This window comes from Mauremys reevesii, linkage group 7, assembly GCF_016161935.1.
Source record: "Mauremys reevesii isolate NIE-2019 linkage group 7, ASM1616193v1, whole genome shotgun sequence".
In the NCBI taxonomy this organism is placed as follows: Eukaryota; Metazoa; Chordata; order Testudines; family Geoemydidae; genus Mauremys; species Mauremys reevesii.
In genome coordinates, this window is record NC_052629.1 from 38,833,349 (window position 1) to 38,855,101 (window position 21,753).

Genomic DNA, 21,753 nt, shown 5'->3' on the forward strand with positions numbered 1-21,753 from the left:
AGATCCAAGCATGGATGGATTAATTAGCTGCAAGCTTGCTATTTTAGGCAGGAAGATAAATGTGTCTTCACTCCTCTTCATGCAGCACACACTCTAGCAGCATCATAGCCAGCCCACAGTATTCTAATTCCTATTAAGATGTCTAATCTTGGATAATAATTAAGTGATTCAGCTGTTAGGTGGTAATTTAGTTTCCTAACTCACTGGGAGCAAATGTGGGATCTCTTGCAGCAGTGGAAGGGAAAATGAGCCTCTCAGCGCTTTATCTACCTGTCTGTGCATGCAGTTTCTCCCAAGTCCCACTGCATCATCAGTACTTTTAAATCAAGTGTGAATCCTCTGTGGCTGGAGTGGGGCTTGCCAGAGTCTTCCTTTTTGAAAATTAAGAAAGGTGGTGGTGGTGGTTTTGTTTTTTGGCTTTGGACTGGCAGAGAGTAAAACAAATCTAGGTAGTCAAAAGTGTTCAGTGACAAATATGTGGCTGAAGAAGTCCCAGATTTCAGAGTGGGAGGCCTGCACTACAGGAACCCCAACTGGAGCTGAAAGGCCAGCTGGCCAGAGAAGAGCAGCCTGGACTCTAGAGAGCACAGGGCAACTTCAGCATCAAACACTATGGAGATGGGGGAGGATAGCAGCTCCTCCCCCAGCTGGGCTTCTCCCCTCATCTTTGTCAGAAAGGTGGAGGAAGCAGTGCTGGTTTTTAGATTGTTGTGTTTGGTGGTCACCCAACACCCAAAGGAATTCCTACTAAATAGTCCTTGGCAGCAGAGTAGAAGAGACAAAAGTTGAGAAGGCTGAGAGGCAGCAAGATGTAAAGCTGTTTGAAGCTAAAGATTGCCGTGGCATTTGTGTAAATGTAAACATTCTTTAATGACTTTGAAAAATGGACTTTGTGTGTTTATGCTCTTCTAATTAAAATTCATTTGGAAGTATTAATTGTAAAAACTTAACAGAGCAACACACTGATGCATTCTCAGTACTTAAGAGGCCTCACACGCAGTGTACTCTGAAGATAGCTGTATGTCTCTACCAGGCCATTGTATGGCTTAATGACAAACATACATGGTAAATATATATTGTATATTTATAAAACTTGGAGAAAGATAGTGAAGAGGTACACACCCTGTTTTGTCCTAAAAATAAATCCCACAGGCTGCAGAAGTTGCAAAATATTTCCACATTTCTTTGACATTTTTTTCCTTTTAGGTTTTGACATGTGGACTACGCTGCAATTATGAGTTTCTCATCTCATCTGTCCGAGCCACTCCTTTTCTTCTTGTCATTGCCTTGTGCTGCCCTGAGCTACTCACACTTTGCTTTGCCTCTCCATAATCAGTAGCCATGGTTGAGTAGATTTGTGGGGGTGTGAGAGAGAAGGGTACAGGAGGAGGGATCGAGAAGTTGATGTATGGAAGTAGAGTTTTGTGCACATGAGAAAAACAGGTTGCAGAGGCAGGCTAAAAAACAATAGAAAATGGGAATGAGAAGACAAGACTGATCTACACTCATTCTCTACCTCATTCCTAATTCCCCTTTATTCCAGCAAGGAAAAGAAAGGATGATGGGAGAAAGAAACAGAAAGAGAGAACCCAGACATCACACATGCAGAGAAAGACTGAAGAACAAACCAGCAGAGCTCCAGTAAGTTACATTTTAAAGAAAGCTGGATGCCAGACTGTTACAACACAACCATGTGTGACTATAGAAAATGAGTAGCTAGCAGTGTTTGGCCAGGAGCAGGATCAATTGGTGAGGATTAAAAATGCACTTCTCCATCCAAGTGTCCAAACTAATAGCCTCAAAATGTGGGCGTCTGTGCATTTTCCCAGGAACTCAACCAAGTAAGCAGAAGGTACAGCCACCCTCAATTCTTCCAGTTTAATTAAATCAGAAATCCAGGTAACTCCATTATTAGGCTATTAGTCTCTGCCTGCCCAAGGCTATGCTTCAGTGGGCCTCCCAGAGGGTGATAACCTGCTATTCCACCAGTACAAGGGGAGCAAGCATCTAGCCAAGTCCTTGAACCTTGTGACTGGGCTCTTTCTGCTCCACAGAAATGCTCTGTACCTAAGCAATGCATGGAGTTAAGAGTGATACCCCATGGGCTGAGGCAGAAATGTGTTCCTTGGGCTCTCAGCGATTTCTATGACCGTTTGAGTCATGGCGGCTCTTCCAGAATATCAAGCAAGTTAAAGCTTTATGCAGGTGGTGTTCCTCTGCTGTTTATCACCAAATCTTGCCCCCTGAGGATGGAAAGCTGTAGGGGCAATGTGCTCAGCACTGAGGGAGGGCCTCGTGATACCTTTAGCTGCTAAGTCCAATATGAACAAATGTGTAGTACCTCTTTAGCAGCAAAGGAAATCAAGGGTATTTTTGTATGCAGATGAGCATAGTGGGAGACTTGATGGGGCAGGGAAGCAATGGAAAGAGGGAACTTAATGAAATTTGCACTTTCGCTATTCTCACACTGTCAAATGCAAGAGCAGCACTAGGACCAACCCTGACAGACCCTAAATGGAATCCCACCTAGTCCTCTGTCAAAAAGAGTGAGGCTCTATTGTGTGACATCAGAGATGTCTAAGGGGGTAAAATAGAGGGAAATGAGTGGAATCCTTTATTCTAAGAGGGATCTAGGAAACACATGTTGTAGGGTTTGACCATTCTGATGTCTATGGTGCAGGCTTGTAGCTGGTTTGATGACATCTAGTGGTTTGGGCTTTTTTTTTTTTTTTAAGATTTACTGGCACTTACGGTATTGTATCTAATTGATGGTTCTTTGTGTACTAGAGTTGTTGGGACTTATCCAAATATGCGTCTGTGCTCCTAGGTGTACCTGAATATAATAAGATGGTTTATGAGCCATTCTGGCTGGGTCATCACTGTGAGAACTTGTCCTCACTTGTTTTTACCTGCTAAAATAAAGGTGTGATAGACTGTGCCTAAGCAGGCGAGGAAGCCTGCAGCTTAACCCACTCCTGAATCAGTTGGTGCGCTATGGCCCACTTGGGTGGCAGACAAAGTGAAAAGCTGCCATCCTCTTGTTTCAAAGGCTTAGGCTCCCGTCCGAGTGCTTCCATTATCTCCTCCAGGCTGAACCAGCTGGCTGCTTCCAACTCCAGTTTGTTCACACTGATCTGAAAAGGATTCAAAATGTATGAAGGACTGTAAATGGCTTTAAAAGCAGCTACCTAGGACTTCATAATTCCTGTATCTACAGGACTTTCTGGCAACAAAGGCTAATGAATTCTGGGTTCCAATGTATTCTGTGAGTGTCGGTTGAAGAGATTTCTCCCCATCTTGCCTAGACTGGGAAGTGATGTGGGAAGAGGGACAGGTTAAAGCAAGCCCCAGTTACCAGGAATTTTAAACCAGCATAGTCCCGCTTATCCTGCAAGTGAGGCTGTTCAGTGGCTTATGTGAAATGAATTAGTAGTAGTTGGCTAGCACCAGGTGTTCACATCATATCTGTTCCTGGGGTGGCTGTCTCCACAAAGGGGCTAAGGCCTCAATGGAAATGGAGACTGAATTACTCAGCCATGAATCAGGCTTGAGAAAGGTGGGTGAGGGAAACTAGTGCTGCACTGCCCATACAATTCCTGGTTAGTGGATGAATGGAAGACTTCACATCCCAGGAATTAGCAGTCCAACAACACCTAGCACTAAAATGGAATTTGCTTTAAAAAAAATTCTTAAAACTTGCTTCCAAAACGGCCTTTATACTTTAAATATTGACTATGAGACAATGCATTCACCACTTGTTGCCAATAAATTAAAAAATTGCCACTAGTAGAATCTATTGCCTGCTAAATTTTGTGGGCTTTGGTTTCCTTTGGTGTAGCAATGAGCCAGTACCGACTATTCTATTACCATGCTTGTATTAGTGGTGCTGGTGGATGAACAAGGAATTTTAGCAATAGGAAATCAAATCGGAGCTTGGCCTAATCTGCAGAGGGTGGACCCAGAGTATGGCGGTGTTGGAATCTGGATGTTGGTTCAGACACATTGCAGCACAAAATACACCATGTTTTTGAAACAAAAAAGGAGTGTTTTCAAGCTTTTAAAAGGATCCCACACTCACTTCAGTAGAACTCATTGAAAGTTGCATTTTAAAGGATTTGATAATGCCGTGGTTATGTGGACTGGGAAAGGAGAATTTACCAAGCAAGAAAGGTAATAAAATCTTGGGGGCTGCTCACCTGGGTCTGTTGTGGCTGCACCATGGCATGACAAGCTATCATTAGGGAGCTGTTGGGAAAGGGCCAGTGCTGAGAAGCAGAATACCACAGAGACTCCACCTCCAATCCCACCTCCTCTGCCACCTCCCGTCGGACTGTCTCTTCCAGCGTCTCACCTGGAAACACTCAAGTTAGTCAGGGACAGCCCCCCCAATCAGGTAAGGTAATGCTGGCAGGTTTTTCCCAGGATAGGAAAGTATCCCTTGTGCCACACAAAAATGGGGGGGATTTTAGGAATTTTAGGTTTGACTTCCCAAGAAGTATAAGTCGCTGTAAGGTGAGTCATTCTGAGAGCACTTTAGCATCAGGCCACCATAAATCCATCAACTATCTTTAGTCACCTTCAAATTTGCTTTCTGGATACCTCTCCCAGGCACCAAAGACACTCAAATAGTAAGGTGGTGAGGGCCATATAAGTATATACTGTAGACAGAAAGAATAAGCTACTCTGATCTTCTTTAATTTTTGAAGCCACTTTCCCTCTCCCACACTTTTTCTTGTAAGTTCCCTAACACACCCACTCTCCACCAGCCCAGAAAAAAGATGTTAGAAGAAGAGTCCTTGGATTTTAACTCAAAGGTCTCTCATGTGGATATGAGCACTGACAGTGCCCTGTTGCTGAATCCCATGATTTTACCCCTTTTAGAGCTCCTTTCCTTCTTCAGATAAACACAGCAATTTCACACTTCTGCTGAATGAGCAAAGCTGCTCTAGTAACATCCATCCCCTTTTTCCAGAACATCACTTCTGGGCATGAGCTGCACTGAACGGGGGAGCTGCAGGTCTGTGGCTGGCTCCCAGACTCAAGTCTCCCACCATGCAGCACACAATCCTGTTATCAAACACAGTCTTATGCGTATGAGTGCAAAACACTAGGTCAGAAGCTTCCTTACCCACATCACAGAAGCCTGCCAGAGCACTGTACATCCCCTTTGGGAATGACGCCTGTCGGGCAAGAAGGCACCGGCTCCCATCAGACACCAAAGTGATAACCACTGGAGACATCTAGACAACACACCAAACAGCAAAGCAACTAGGAATCACAGTTTAGACAAACTGATTGTTACATGAAAACTAGAGTAAAGTGAGAACACAGACTATTGCTATTTCTAGAAGATTTCAGGGGACATTGGACAAACAAAGAAAAAGTACACAACTAAATAGAAAGCTCTTGCTCTTGAGTTTCACAAATTCCCTCCTATTAAGTCCAACAATTTTGGCTAGTCACCACTGTGATCATGTGTCAGTTGTCCCACCATTCAGATGCTGACCTGTGGGTAATAAATTATTCCATTGGTATGGCAAACACGCTTGCTGCCAGCTAGGTTCTTCTGGGTAGGCTGCCCAGTTTTGCTACAGTACTGATGGGTGTCATGCCAACGAAGAAGAGCCTGAGCCTATAAACACCAAAACATAAATGCAATCAGTTAACATCAGAACATAGGGCTCATTCAGTGCAGTCATTCCATTCTCCCTGAGTGATACTTTGCCATCCTCTTCCTATCATGCAGCCTTGTGGATCAAATCAGGCAGCCCTGAAAGTGCACATGAAATTAAGGAGCTGCTTTGAAAAGTGGCTGTAGGGTGACCAGACAGCAAATGTCAAAAATCGGGACGGGGTGGGGGGTAATAGGAGCCTATATAAGAAAAAGACCCAAAAATCAGGACTGTCCCTATAAAATCAGGACATCTGGTCACCCTAAGTGGCTGTAGCCACACAATGTTTCTAGCTCCTCATTTTGAATTTAAATTACAATCCCTTTCAGCATGTCTAGGAGAGGAGAAGAAAAAGAAGTTGCTGTGTATTGGGATTGAATAGGAACAATAACTGGAATTGAACCATGCCTCTAAGTAATGCCTAGACCAGATCTGTTTCTTGCTGTATAGCACATGTACCACAATTCTTTCAGAAAGGGGAACGATGAGCTATTTCTATTTATGGGCTAATGGACCTGATTTTAGCACACATGCCTTTTGACAAGGCTTCCAAAAATAAATGAGGATATCTGCAGAGTAATGGGTCAAAGAGGAGCAGTTTTAAAAGGAGAACAAAACAGTGAGAACACCACTTTATCCTCCTTCAAACCTCTTCTTAGCATTAACTTCTGCTGGGATGCATACAGAAAACTGCCGTCTGATAGTGGTGAGGCAGGTAGCAAGTTGTGATTACTGTGACTATTGCTACTGACTGGTGTGTTACATTTACAAAGTGGGCAGAGAGCTAGTCCATGTTAAACCAGCATATTATTACTGTTATTCTGTCCTCTTTCCCCAGCCACTCACGTCTCTGTTTCATCCACCTGTTACATCTTGTCTTTCAGACACAGGCTGCCATTTACTATGCGTTTGTACAGTGCCTGGCACAATGTCTCACAAACTGGTGGGGCTCCCAGGTACTGCCACAGTGTATATAAAATAATAAACTAATGACTGCAAGTGGGAGACCTGGTGCAAGCAATCACAATTTCTATACGTGAAATATCCTATATCATACCGAGGACAACAAGGGTGCATCTTTCCCATCGAGTTGAAAGAAAGCCTTCCGTAATTCGGTAAATGACCCCCTCAATTCAGATTCAATGACAGATTTTTCCAAGGATCCTGGAATTGAATAAATCTGTGGGAATCAGAAATTTCAGTTATTACCCCCACCCCACACCCCTCTTTGTTTCTATTAAGAGTGTACAATTTCTGAACATTCCCACAGAGCTGCTGCTGATGGAATCATGTTAGTACGGAAATGACATTACATCAGTCATAATACAGTCCCCAAAAGTTGTGACCTACAAACATACCAACTTTACTAAAAACAAAGAGAGACGTAATATCATTATATAAAAATTCCCTAAGTGGCTCCAGTGAAGTCATAGTACCTCCCATCAAGGATGAAAGAGGACTTCCTTCAGAAGAACTTCTCACCTATCAAAGGCTAAGTGTGCTGCCTAGACAGCATCTCCATCAGTGTGCCTGGGCTTCCTTGCAGATTTAAGTGAACAAATATAGCAGCCAATGGAGGCGTAATTCTAACCTAGATCCAGGGCAAAGTATGCCATGCATTCATCTGAACAGCCAATCAGCACCGAGTCCTCTATCATCTGTTCATTCTGTTTGAACTTCCCCAGCATGCTTTTCATTTCTGAACAACAGAGGAAAAGGGAGGAGAAAGCTGTGATAAACTTATACTAAAACAAAACAACAACAGCTTAATATTTAAGGCTCCTACAGCCCAGGCCAATGAAACTAGGCCACATCACAGAAGGGATTTCCTATGGCTTGTGGAAAAGGTGTGAGACTGGACAAGCACCTTGAAATAGCTGATTCACCGTGCTGTTGACAACAATCCCCTGCAGTGCGGAGAGTAGTAAACCATTACACCTTCCCATTCAAGGGTAAACCCTCAAGACAAAGCTCAGATGTGGGGATGGGAGGAAATAGGTACATGGTGGTTCTAGAACAGACAGAGGTGAAAGTAAGCCAGTACGCCCCAGTACGACGTACCAGCAAGAGCCGATGCACCGTACCGTGGCGGATTGGCTTCCCCTGGCAGCAATTTAAAATTCCCAGCAGCGGCTGGAGCCCTGCTACCAGAGCCCTGGAGAAGCGGCAGCGGGGCTCAGGTGGTGATTTAAAGGGCCTGGGGTGCCTGCCGCAGCTACCACCCCGGGCCCTTTAAATCGTCCCCGGAGCCTTGGGTTAGTGGCAGCGGGGCTCCGGCGGCTATTTAAAGGATCCAGGGCTGCGGCAGCCGCTACTGCTCCAGGCCCTTTAACTTGCCGCCATAGCACTGCCGCCGCTACCCCAGGGCTCCGGCAGCAGGGCTCTGGGGATGATTTAAAGGGCCTGGGGTGTTAGTGGCAGCCAGAGCCCTGGGCCCTTTAAATCACCGCCCAAGCCCCCGGCTGCCGCTGCTACCCCGGGCTCCAGCAGTGTGGTTCGGGTGGTGATTTAAAGGACTTGGGGCTCCCACTGCCGCTACCCTCTGGGGCTGTTTAAATTGCCACCTGAGCCACGCTGCTGGAGCCCTGGGGTAGCGGCGGCAGGGCTCTGGCAGTGATTTAAAGGGCCAGGGGCTCCCAGCGGCCGCTACTGCAGCAAAGCCCCGGGGCCTTTAAAAGCTCCGCCAGAGGCCGGGGCCCCCTCCAATGGTGATTTAAAGGTCCCAGAGATTTAAAGGCCCCGCCTCTTCCGGTAGAGGCCATGCCTCTTCCAGTTGAGGCCCCTCCCCCTCCTAAGGATTCCAGAGTACCGGTAAGTCCTTTAGGTTACTTTCACTCCGAGAACAGAGGTGGGCAAACTACGGCCTACGGGCCACATCTGGCCTGCGGGATCCTCCTGCCTGGCCCCTGAGGTCCTGCCCCAGGAGGCTAGCCCTCGGCCCCTCCCCTACAGCCTCAGCTCACTCCGCCACCAGCGCAATGCTTTGGGCGGTGGGGCTGTGAGATCCTGAGGCAGGGCAGCTGCAAAGCCCGGCCTGACCCGTTGCTCTGTGCTGCACGGTTGCGTGGCTGGCTCCAGCTGGGCAGCACAGCTGCCTGTCCTGGCGTTCTGGGCAGCGCGGCTGTAGCGCCACCAGTGCTCGAGGCAGTGCGGTAAGGGAGCAGGGAGCAGAGGGGTTGGATAGAGGGCAGGGGAGTTCAGGGTGGTGATCGGGATGGGGGTGTGGATAGGGGTTGGGGCGGTCAGAGGGCGGGGAACAGGGGGGTTGAATGGGGGCAGGGGTCCCAAGAGGGAAGTCAGGAATGAGAGAGGAGTTGGATGGGGCAGTCAGGGGCAGGGGTTCCAGGGGCGGTCAGGAAGAAGGGGTGGTTGGATGGGGCAGGGGTTCCGGGAGGGCAGTCAGGAGTGAGAGGAGGGGTTGGATTAGGTGGCGGGGGGCAGTCGGGACGAGGATTCTGGGGGCAGTCAGGGAACAGAGAATAGGGGGCGATTGGATGGGGCAGGAGTCCCAGGGCGGGCCATCAGGGGGTGAGAAGCAGGAGTGGTTGGATAGGGGGTGGGCCCACGTCTGGCTGTTTGGGGAGGCACAGCCTTTGCTAACTGGCCCGCCATACAATTTTGGAAACCCGATGCGGACCTCAGGCAAAAAGTTTGCCCGCCCCTGTTCTAGAATGAAAGGAGTCAGGTGGAAATTAAGAATCCAGTTTATCCACCGGCTTTTGGACCATGATTGTGCAGAGCAAGAAGAGCATACAGTCTAGTTCTCGGGGACCTACAATGTGCCTCTCCCCTACAATTATTTGTGTCTCAGAATGTATTGTATTTGCACCAAAGAAACTCTCCCAAGTTATACCAAATACCCCCCACCTTCCTTGTCAACTTTATATCTCACTTACAAACCATTAGCTTCAAAGGAAATGGCCCCACATATTTAAACTGTTTAAAAATATTGTCTCTAAATAAATATCAGTAAATGGATTAGACCTGTGTAGATACTATTTATACTTACAAAGAATTAGCTCATGTGCCAAGGCTTTAGATGGTATCCCTAAACACAGTTATTTGATGTTAATAAATGATATTCTGAACATAAAGTGGAGAACACTCTCCCATATGGCTTAATAGATTTCCTGATTCTTCATCATGATCAGTCAGAGAAAAAGATACAAAGCTCTGAGATCTTTACAACATACATAGTATCAACTAAAATCCGGTTAGTGGAAGAAACTTGGGTGTACATCATTTTGGCTGGTTAATCTATGAAGATGTTTACTACTGACCATCAGCTTACCTGCTACACTTATCTGTGGTGCCAAGTACTTGCTCCCAACTTTCTTAAGGAATGGAGAAAGATTGTGAAAGAGGTAGAATGTTCCTGAGTTTTGGGCTTGCCTACAGATGCCATCATCTTCCTTTAGTTCAAACAAGTATCTGCAGTTATGAAAGAATCAGGAAGATCATTGCAAGACCAAGCCTAGATCAGGAATGGTACACTCATTATGAACAGAGAAATGGAACAGAATGCATGGTATAGTAGCTTTCATATTCAGGGGCAGCCCTAGACTAGCTGCCAGCAACTGGCACCCTAGGCAAACAATACAATCAGCGCCCCCCACCCCCAAACCCCAAGGGCAGACCTAGGCTGAGGTTTTTGGTAAACTAGGAAACATTTTGCCCCTTTTTTCCTTTTAATGTTTTTTAAGCTTTTTTTTTTAAACAGAGGCTTAAATTATTCAGTTTGTCCATCCGTCCGTGTGTCTAACCAATGTTTCTGAGATCAGATAAAATAGAGACATGAAATTTTCAGAATAGATTTGTACACGACAGCTAGATATTTCAGTCCCATTTCAAATAAAAATGCATTAAAATGTTTATTATAATTTATTATTACAAATCCAAAATCATCCATTATGCTTGCCTGCTTTAACTGCCATTACCACCACATCCAATATAGAAAGAAATAAGAAAACTCTTCAATTAACTTTAACCTGTATTTACAAAACACTCCGAATAAAAAAACACCACCACTCTGTGCTCTTAAAACATGACTTTTCTTGCTTTAAGTTTTGAAAATTCCGTCACTAGTTCTTTTAGAGCCAGTTTTCTTGCTATTTCATGCTCTATTGACATTGTGGCAAGTCCAACAAGTCTCTCTTGCACCATTGTTGAATGCAGATATGTTTTTATCAATTTTAACTTTGAGAAGCTACGTTCCCCACTAGCTACGGAAACTGGCAAAGTTAAAAGAATGCGTAGAGCTATAAAAATGTTTGGAAAACTGTGAGTTTATTTTCACAAACAAACTTCAGTACTTCTTCAGGAGTGGAATGTTTCTTAAGTCGTCTTGAAAAAGCCTGAAGCTCACTACAGAAATCTGTAGCATCAATGTCTTTTGAATTTTCATGTGACAATGCCGACCAGTTTTATACAAAATTCTCTTATCTGTTTTGCTGTTTTCTTTTGCAAGCTGGAGATATCATATAGAAAGCCAAATATTGACTCTAGCTGCTGCATCTGTTGAAATCTTTCGTCAACCGAGTGAATAACAGTATCAAGGACTTTGAAGTAGAAATTCACTTTGAACCTTTGTTTTGGGTTCTGAATGGGTGTGTCTCATCCTTCATATGAAAACTGCTGTTTCTTTTGCCGAATGCGAACTGGCACTAGTTCAAATTCTGTCAGAAAGTCTATTTCTTCAGCAAACTTGAGAGAATCTACCAGTGTTCTTTCAAACTCTTCATCACTTCTGAATTCCTCCAGAATATTTTTAGTTTGCTGCAGTTTTTGAATAGCAGAATGTATGTTCAAGTTCTTTTCCTGAAGCTGCTTAATAGTGAGGTTAATCTAAAAAAGGATATTATACTACAAAATGAGTGAAGTCACAAATTTTAACTTGGAAAGGCCATTTGCAAGAACTTCTGCATCTGAACGTGCCTTATTGCCAGATGATCCAGTAAAAGTAGTATCATCAGAAATTTCAATTAGGGCATTATAAATGTTTCCAAGTTCATTTGGCTTCAAAGCATCAGTGTGACTCTCCCATCTTATCTAAGTGGTTTCACAGTTAGAGAATTCACATGGTGAGTCGGAATCTCCCAATGGCGTGTTGAGCCTGAGAAAAAACACATAAACACGTTGCACCAGGTCAAAGAAACTGCTTGCCTCCAAACAGCATCCAGCAGTATCATTGGCAACCAAATTCAGAGAATGTGCACTGCAGGGAAGAAAATGGCCCTAGGATTGATTTCCATCATTTTCCTTTGCACACCATTGTCTTTACCCTTCATATTACTCCCATTATCACAGCCTTGACCACATAAGTTTTCAACAGATAATGACATTGTTTCAAGCTCTTGTAGAATAGTTTCAGTCATAAATGCTCCAGTCGTCTCTTTCAGTGGTACGAAACCCCAAAAATGTTCCTTTATGAGCACTTCAACATTATCTTCATCTGCAGACTTTTCCATATCCACAAAACGAATGATCATCATTTGTTCAACATGACTCACATCTGGTGTACAGTCCAGTATTATTGAAAAGTATTTTGCAGAATGGGCAGCTTCTACAATTTTCTTTTTAATGGCATTTACTAGGATTTAAATCAGTTCATTCTGCATATTTTTTCCTAAGTAATAAACCTGTCTTTCATGATCAGTTATTTTACATTGTAGATGCTCCTTCATGACTGGATTAAACAAAGCTAGGTATTCAACAAATTTTTAAAAGTTTCCATTACCTGGAGTGTATAATTTTTCATTTCTACCGTGACCACGTAATTCAAGTTCTTTCCAATTTTGAAAACATTCCAAATGTTCTTACTTCTTTCATGTGAAGAGAGAATTGAAGATGTGTTTTTCCAGTCTTTCGAACCATTTTCAATAAGTGATGTACCAATTGCTTGATTTCTAAACAACTTGCAGCAAAAGCAAAACACAGAGTCCTTTGACACTGAATATTGTAACCAGTTTCGATAAATTTCTTCCCCATTAATGAGTTTCCTCTTGTAATGCTGAGCAGAGAATTTTCTTTTATTTCCATCCTTAGGGAAGGGAAATTCATGAACTTGTTTGGGTCCATGCCACACACTGTCATCACATCTGAGCCATGAAGCTGGGTCCCCATACTGTAACTTGTTTGTAACTTCCTCATCCTTTCTTCCTTCTACTTCATTTACTTCAATTTCTGCACGTCTCTCTGAAGGTGAATAAATTTGCTCCACTTCCATATCAGTCTGATTCTGTGAGCTGCCTTCATCTAGAAGTTTCCATCACCTTGAGTTTCCAAACTGCTTTTTTGTGGAGTGAGCTACCCTCATCTTGAAGTAATATACCTTCATCTTGATCAGGGGCTCTCAAACTGGGGGTCAGGACCCCTCAGGGGGTTGCGAGGTTATTACATGGGGGGTCATGAGCTGTCAGCCTCCACCCCAAACCCTGCTTTGCCTCCAGCATTTCTAATGGTGTTAAATATATTTTAAAGTGTTTTTAATTTATAAAGGGGGGGGGGAATCATTCTCAGAGGCTTTTTATGTGAAAGGAGTCACCAGTACAAAAGTTTGAGAACCACTGATCTTGATGTTCCAAACTGCTTCCATGCAGATGTGAGCTAACCTCCTCTCCCAGTAAAATTCCTTCATCTGAATGCTGTGAAGTGTTTTTTTCCCCCCTCTTTCAGCCAGGGGTATTTGAATATTGTTATGTACTGTGCTCCCAACTGCAAGTATTACAGCATTAAGGATGGCTGACACACCACATGGCTGGTGATTTAAACCACATTGCAGCCATCCCAACACATCTTTTCACTGCTTAAAGGTTCAATGATTAGTAACATACACTCACTTACCTATTAGAACAGTTAGTTACAGAGTTTACACGGAAACAAAATGACCTTTTTCGACATTATTTCCCATCACCGGTTGTTTGGAAAGTAATCCTCTTCCTCGCTGTTACCCGCTTGGGGTGTGACGTCATCACTTTAGTAGTCTATTAAGCATTAACGCTGTTACTTTTCTCGTATGGACCCTATTTATTACAAGTGAACCAGTTATACCAAAGAAAAGTTCATAATTATACAGCCCGATAATAATGCTAAGGTTTAATAACACTTAAAGGTACTCACATTTTGGATTTATAATGCTGAAAGATGTTATTCTTTATTCTTTGGCACCAAGAAATATAATTTTCCGCAGTATTCACTCAATTCTTAACTATCTACCTGCGACGTGTGTTAAAATGACCGTTTGACATGTATCAACTCGCAATATCTCTGCTCTACATGAATTTCCGGCTATGCGACCTTGATGTACATTCGAGTTAGGTGTCACTAGCTTTGCAGCTCTTGCCACTGGCAGATGTGTTTCATTGTGGCTGAGTTATTGCTTATCAAAATTGCAGAGTGGGTCATCTTGACCCTATGTCGCAAATTGAAAAAAAATTGCTAAAATATTATTTATTTTTGCAGTAAATAAAATATTTGACATATTAATAAATTCTCAGAAATGTAGAGAAATGAATTATAATTCATATTCCCTCCAAACATGCACGGGAATAGAAATAATGACATCTCCGTTATTTTATTTGTATTTTTTTTATCTTTTTCATTTTATTTTTTTTCCTCGAATTTGGTGCCCCATTTAACTTGGCAACCTAGGCAACTGCCTAGTTTGCCTACATGGACAGGCCATCCCTGTTCATATTCCAGATATTTCCAAAGCTTTGTAAAGCAAGATGCTAGTTGTTGGTGGGTAGTGACTGTATAGGTGAAGGCAGAACAATTATGCACTCACTAACACCTCACAAGCAGCCTTGAATGTTGGACATTATTTTCAAACACACTATAACCAAGACCCCAAACATATGTCCTCTATTTTATAAACACAATCATTTCTGTGAAGAAATAGAATAGATGTCTTTCTACGTCAGAAAGGTGCTCGGCGCCCTGAGGATCCTACTCCTCATTTGTATTGTATTTCCTCACTTTTGAAGGCTCTAAGTGATGTTTGACTGTCTTTACAAACAAGGAAGGCTGGATATGTCTACTCAAGTCAACACAGCTCCTAATTTGGATGACTGGATCACTGAGCAATATGAGGCTCTCTCTTCCCTGCTGATTCAGGAGGTAAAGATTAAGCTCAACTCTTGAAAAAAAAGACACTCCATGTTGGACTGTGTCTACACTAGGGAAATGAATCGTAGTTGATAATGGATGACAGAAATTGCTTCCCTCAAACTGTTTGAAGTGGTGCTGAAAACTGTTGTTGAACTGTTGATCAAGTTCAAGGAATATTTGAGAAACTTCACTGCTAACATGCTTTCCTACAATAGGGATTGACTTCAGTTTACCTGACTTCAGCAGTTTTCAGCACTATTAGAAGGGACTGGGCCTTTTGACATCTCTTGTGTAGACAGTGCAGTGCACTGTGTTATCACTGGACTATAGGATTAGCCACAGATGCAGAATTTTAGCAAGAACACATATGGAACACTGGATACACAAGCACCAAGCTCTGGTCTTCCCACTCTGTAACACAAATAAGATAAGAACTTACCGCATTTTTCTAACATAGGTAGAGTGTAACCTGCACCACAGAGAGGGAGTTCTGTATACACCTTGATAAATCATAGCTCTCACCAGAACCTGAGAGAAGCTGCCTCTGACCAAAACAAAAGCATAGCATGCAGTGTAATGAATCTCTACGAATGGGTTTAAAAAGGGACAATGTTCCAATGTAAAAAATAAATATCTCTCTTTTCTACAGAATTCATAGGATGCTGAGGGCACACTTCCTAAAATATTGTTCAGTTTGGCCTTGGGCTTTGTCCACACGCCAGGAACCTCATTATCCTAACTCAGTTTTATACACTTTTCAAAGACAGTTCCAACGTAGCTGTGTATGTGTGTGTGAACACACATACACACACACACACATATATATATAGAGAGAGAGAGTTTGTGTCGGTCAAGAAAGTCTTGCAGAAATTGCTGTAAGCAAAGATTACATTTTGCTGTCCTAATGTGTGTTTGTCTGTGATTAAGGATAATAAAGTTAATTACTATGTTATCTGTTTTCTAAAGAAAGCTATTCCAGCTCATCAAACTGAACATCCTAATGCAAGAACCAGAAAATCTATTGGGAATGCAATAATGACAGTGAAGAACTAAAGACAAAATATCAGATGCAGAAGAGAACTCCCCAAGCTAGAAGGAAGACAGCAGTTGCAGCTGCATCAGTCTCGCTAAGTAGTTGATGATTTTGTACCAAAGAAACCTGCCACACTTTTAGCTGACGCAATTACATAACCCCCTTTGCCTTCTGGGTAGTTGTCTTCCTAACATTTTGGAGTTGAGGGAAATGTTATCTATAGTGTCTTTTCTGAAGAATTGATAGAACAGTGATTCTTAATTAAGTATTAATATTTGGCTCTTCTATAGCACTTCCTAACCATATTTCTCAAAGCATTTTACAAAGGAAGTTAAGTACCACTAGCCTCATTCATAGGTGCTGGAACTAGGGGTGTTGCCGTACCCCCTGGCTTGAAGTGATTTCCATTATATACAGGATTTATAGTTTGGTTCAACAGCTCTCAGAACCCCCACTATAAAAATTGTTGCAGCACCCAAGCCTCGTTTTACAGGTGGAGAAATGTAATCAATGGAAAAGAAGATTCTGTGGCTACCCCATGCAATTCTACACTAGCCATTATGGAGAGTACTCTGTTCCTGACACTTTGTCCACAGAAATGGGAACTTATAAAAATATTGCAAAACCGAGTACATGATTAATGACATGAAATTATTGAAAGCGTTTAATTGTCTCAATGATCAGATTTGAAAGGGATCTGAGGTGTCGGGTTAAAAATTATGTGGCTCTAGCAGGAACCAATCTTTGATTTTGTTTCTCCATCCCTACTACTCCCAGATCTACTGGGATTCATTTTTTTTCTGGTGTAATACTGGATGAACTGATTGTAGTCTGAGATTTGGGCCAAAATTTGGATTGATCCTGGGAACCAGCAAGGCATTTCTGTTTTATTCCTTTTCCGGTTTTGGATGCTGTGGAGCAGCACTGTCTCCTCCTGATTCCACCATCAGATGTATGTTCATCAACGTACCAGGCAATTTTCATTCCTGGGATACCATCATTGACTTCAGTGGAGTCACAGCAAGGTTGAATTTTGGCCATCTTTTTTAAGGCCCTTCCTTCAAGCCCTTATATAATAATTTTTGTTAAGTACTAGCAAATTTTTTTAAATGGAAAATAACTCCCCTACTTTAACAAAATTAATTTGGAAGCATTGTGAGCTCTATACATCGTATCATTACTTGCAGGATTCTATGAAATGGAACATTTTGATAGTCTAGTCCATGGTTGGGCAAACTTTTTGGCCTGATGGTCACATTGGGGTTCCAAAACTGTATGGAGGGCCAGGTAGGGAAGGCTGTGCCTCCCCAAACAGCCTGGCCGCTGCCCCCTATCTGCCCCTCCCACTTCCTGTCCCCTGACTGCCTCCCTCAGAACCCCTGACCTATCCAACCCCCCCTGCTCCTTGTCCCCTGACCGTCCCCCGGACCCCACCCCCTATCCAATCCCCCTGGCTCCCTGTCTGCCCTGACCCCTACCCACACCCTGACAGGCCCCCCAAACCTATCCAACCCCCCATTTCCTGTCCCCTGACTGCCCCCAGGGACCCTCTGCCCCTTACCCAACCCCCGTGCTCCCCATGCCATTCAGAGTACCAGGACTGGCAGCCGTGCCGCCCAGCCGGAGCCAGCCACGCTACTGTGCAGTCTAGAGCACCGGGGCTAGACCGCCCGTGGCTCTCGCAACCACGCAGCCCGGCAGGAACTCGCAGCCCTGCCGCCCAGAGCACTGGCAGCACAGCGAGCTGAGGCTGCGGGGGAGGGGGGACAGCAGGGGAGGGGCTGTGGCCTGCGGGCTGTTGTTTGCCCACCTCTGATCTAGTCTGTGAAAATCCCAAACACAGCATAAAGTTTAAGTGCGGATCAGTGTAGGAGTTAATAGACAACTCTGTACTTTGCTCTAGAATGGGCAGCTTGGAGAGGGTGCCGAGTCTGACTGCAGAGGGCAATAACTCGTTCTTACTATAATAAAATGCAAAATCGGGAGATGAGAAGACTAACTCCTTAATTCCTTGGAGCCACAAGACGCATGGTTTGTATTTAGCAATAATGAATTCAGGAGCTCTCAGGGCTCATGCATATTCAGATTTGCCACCCTGTCAATCCTGTTTATGGTGTATGCCTCTGAGTAGGTGAGTGTTAGTCAATTCAAGTCCACACTTTCTGGTACTTACTGTAGTCAGTGCAGGAGGAATGCTACCTCGGACAGCAGGAAGCGCTTTGTAAAAGTCACACGCTGACGCGCAGGATGTTAAAGGAAACGCAGCTTGTCTATTAATCTGCACTACATTTTTCAGAATGCCTTTCCCCACAGGGAGCTCTGGGAAGTGTAGTTCCACAAAGACTGCTTCAGAAGCCTCTCTCACTGTGGAGTCTGTGTTTGACAGTTCACTGTACATTTGCTCTTATTTTTCTTAACTCTGTGCATTAGTGGAGCTTTCTTGTAGTGAATTATTGATTTTCTACAAACAAGTCATTAAATCAGAGAACCAAGTCGCTAGATTCCCCCAAAACAAAGATGTAACAGGCAACAGCAATGGTAGTGCTGTGTTTTGATCTATTTTTATAGAACCCAGTAGGAATTTTTTAAGTTTTCTCCCTTTTTGTGTCTGAAATGTGAGAAAACTATTTTAACAAGTAAGGTTAAGGATCTGAATCCTCCCTATGCCCTTAATAAAGACAAATGTGTAAATATCAATATACATGTGACTTGCAGTGTTGGTCCCAGGATATTAGAAAGACAAGGTGGGTGAAGTAATGTCTTTTCTCCAACTTCTGCTAGAGAGAGAGAGAAGCTTTGGAGGCTCCACAGAGCTCCATTTCAGGTCTGGGAAATGTACTCAGAGTGTCACAGCTAATTCCAAGATGAAACAGATTGTTTACTTTAAGGTAAGTACTTATATATTTCAAGGGGCAGTTCAAGGGGAAGTGGTCCCTTGAAATATGTGTTTAACTACCTCTGCTAAACAATCTGTTCCACCTTGTATTTAGCTGTAACACTGTGAGTACATTTCCCAGACCTGAAGAAGAGCTCTGTGGAAGCTGGAAAACGTGTCTCTCTTACCAACAGAAATTGATCCAACAAAAGATATTATGCCCCTTGTCTCTGTGTGGGGAGGGGGCAAGGAGATTAACAGGTCTGTATAGTTTCAAAGCACTCAAGTCTATGTTTGAAATTGCAAGCGCACAACTATGATTAGAAAGTGAAGTTTGTCAAGTAAGATGTCAATATAATTAAAGAGAATCTTTTTCATGCATTTATAATTGAACCAGCAAAGGGATTCTTCTCCAGTAGTGGAAAACATCAATTCTGGGATGAGATCTCCATTAAGTATGAAGAATATCTTTATAACTGTATAACAATAAATGTGATTTACAAAGAATATTGACAGACACTTATTTAATTTGTCAGTAATTAAGATACTATAATAAGGGATTCCAGACATTTAATTAGAGAGCATAGGTCATAAAAACAACAAATGAGATACTTAGGGAAAACAGCACACTTGTTACTAGAGTGATGTACAATTATGTTACATTTAATTATGCTTGACTGTTGTTACTTGTGTGCTTTCTGAAACAGAGCAAACCCTCAACATATCAATCCACTAGGCAAATTGGATTAGTTGAGAAAACAAATCTTTCTTTAACAAGATAAAGGACTGAAGGAAAATCCTTATAATCTGTAAGGAAAATATCCATCCTGCTGTTAATATATATATATATATATATATATATATATATATATATATATATATATATATATATATATATATATTTACCATGTCTGCACTGAGATATGAAATTTGCATAGCCTGGAAAATTATTTTCTGCACCACAATAGCCAGGTAGCTGGTTTTCAAAAATCATGCAGCCATTCTCATCATATAATTAATTTAAGATGATAAATGGTGGCAATAGCTTTGGCATGTGGATGCTTTATTATTTGTAAATGTTATGGGGCAGATCTCAGCTGGTATAAACTGTTATAGATAGCTGCAATGATGGCACTACGACAACTTATACCAGCTGAGGGGCTGCACCTACATTAGGGTGGCCACTCATGCATTCCCAGAATACCAGACATTCCAGTACTTTAGGGACTGATCTGGGCTTGCCCTGTCAGCATGACCCACCCTGCCAATGTGACCTAACACACATGGTATATGCGAGGTCACTTCCCCCAAAGTGGCACACTCTTCAAAATGGCATCCCCCATCCAATACCAGACCTATCCATGTCCAGTTTTCTCTCAATACCCGATAGGGGACAAACCACCCAAAAAGAGGACTGTCCAGTTTCTAATTTGATGACTGGCCTGCCTAACCTATGTATTACATTAAACTCCTCATTCCATGTGCTAGTGGTAATCCGATCAGCTCAGTAAAGGCTTGTCTAAACAAATACATTTCACACAGATTTCTGAAGCTTGCTATATCTGAGCTTTGGCAAGCCTCCAGAGGAAGTGAGTTCCAGAGGTTTAGACTTTCCTCTGAGAATACCTTGCTGCTGCTCCAGGGATTAGCAGAAAGAGCAAACCAGCAGGTTGTAAGCAGTGTGTCTGAACATAGGTGATCTCTCAGTAGCTGGGATGCAAGTCATTCAGGCCTGGATCCATAAAGGGACTTAGGTGTTGCCACACTCAGCATCACAGACTCAGCACCTGACTTTTAGGTGCCTAGAAAATTACAGAAACAATACTGCAAGCCACAAAGCCTGATTTCGCCACCTAGGCTTCTATGAATTGAATGGGATGGTGTAGGCACCTTAGAATGCAATCTATAAAAACCAGCGCAGTAGGCAGGGAGCTGCCCACACTAGCCAAGGGAAGACACTGATGTGGTCTAAACCCCACACCTCTCTGAGAGATAGGTGCCTAAATCATGGCTGCAGAGATGTGCCTATTTCTATTTAGCAATCCACAAATGGGAACCCATCTCCTGTAATCAGGTAGCTGAAGTGCCTAAGTCATTTCTTACAGGCAGGGGCATGTGCAGGAATTTAAATCTGACCCCTCTTAGGGGGACTCAGAAGCTTGCTGCCCCCCTTCTCCTGTGACCCTGGTCGGAGCTCACTCTTCGCCCCCTCTGCCTGGCCCTGGCCCCACCCCAAGATCAATCTTCACTCCCTGCCCTGGCCCTAGGCAAGAGCTCAATCTTCTCTGCCTCTGCAGCCCCAGGGCCAGAGAAGTTCTGGGCCCACAATTATTATTGGGGGTGTGTGTGGGTGGGTGGGGGATGCCCTGCTTGCCCTTCCTTACAGGAAAGGATTAGGTACTACCTTAGCCCACACAAAACAGCTGGATGAGGAAGTGATGGTGGTGGTGCCATCAGCTAGCTATTGTTAGTCCAATAAATTGAGTACTCACCTGGGATGTAGCAAAATTCAATTCCCCTATATTCCATCCCCCTGACTGATAGGGAGAAAGGATTTGAACTATCAGGAGGATGTGCTAACTACTGAATTATGGGATGGTCTGATCTGGAGGACTCCTTCAATCTCTTTGTATCCCTTATAGATAAATACTGAAAGAGTAATTCAAACAGGGGTACTGGGTCTCTTATGTAGGTGCCCTCCCCACCAGGCTATAGGGTCATTCTCTTGATCTTTTTTTTCTAGACCACTGACTGTTTCACTGTGGATAAATACTTAAATAGTCATTAGGCTAAGAAAGAGAAAGGGAGAATGACTCAGTAACCTGGTGATTAAAGTACCCACCTGGGTGTCAGGAGACCCAGGGCCCAATATCCCTGATTAAATTGCTTATTATTTATCCTCTCAGGAATAAAGACCTGCAGCTGACCCTGGGACTAACTAGCTGAGTCTCCTGGCAAACTAATGAGCCCAAGTGAGCTACAGCAGAACCACCTGATTGACTAACCTGCCTGATTGGCTGAGGGAACCAGCAGGCATGTTCTTAAGCCCAGCAGCAGCAACTTGC

At 43.4% G+C, this 21,753-nt stretch overlaps 1 protein-coding gene across 7 annotated transcripts; it reads right to left on the reverse strand.

Annotated features, from left to right (window-relative positions):
• Window positions 1-1,561: 1,561 nt before the first annotated feature.
• On the reverse strand, window positions 1,562-21,324 carry NUDT13 (nudix hydrolase 13). 7 transcript variants are annotated; one of them, XM_039546438.1, is made up of 10 exons: window positions 21,181-21,324; window positions 15,220-15,324; window positions 13,515-13,654; window positions 9,964-10,103; window positions 7,264-7,371; window positions 6,730-6,836; window positions 5,507-5,632; window positions 5,129-5,240; window positions 4,197-4,351; window positions 1,562-3,134 (listed from the first exon to the last, which is right to left on the reverse strand). In XM_039546438.1, the coding sequence occupies exons 5-10, from the start codon at window positions 7,367-7,369 to the stop codon at window positions 2,940-2,942; spliced, it is 801 nt and encodes a 266-aa protein (XP_039402372.1). In that variant the 5' UTR covers window positions 7,370-7,371; window positions 9,964-10,103; window positions 13,515-13,654; window positions 15,220-15,324; window positions 21,181-21,324; the 3' UTR covers window positions 1,562-2,939. The 7 variants fall into 7 exon arrangements, with proteins under 7 accessions (XP_039402372.1, XP_039402370.1, XP_039402369.1 ...); XM_039546436.1 differs by lacking the exon at window positions 13,515-13,654; XM_039546435.1 differs by lacking the exons at window positions 13,515-13,654; window positions 21,181-21,324 and adding an exon at window positions 17,987-18,028.
• Between the last annotated feature and the right edge of the window lie 429 nt (window positions 21,325-21,753).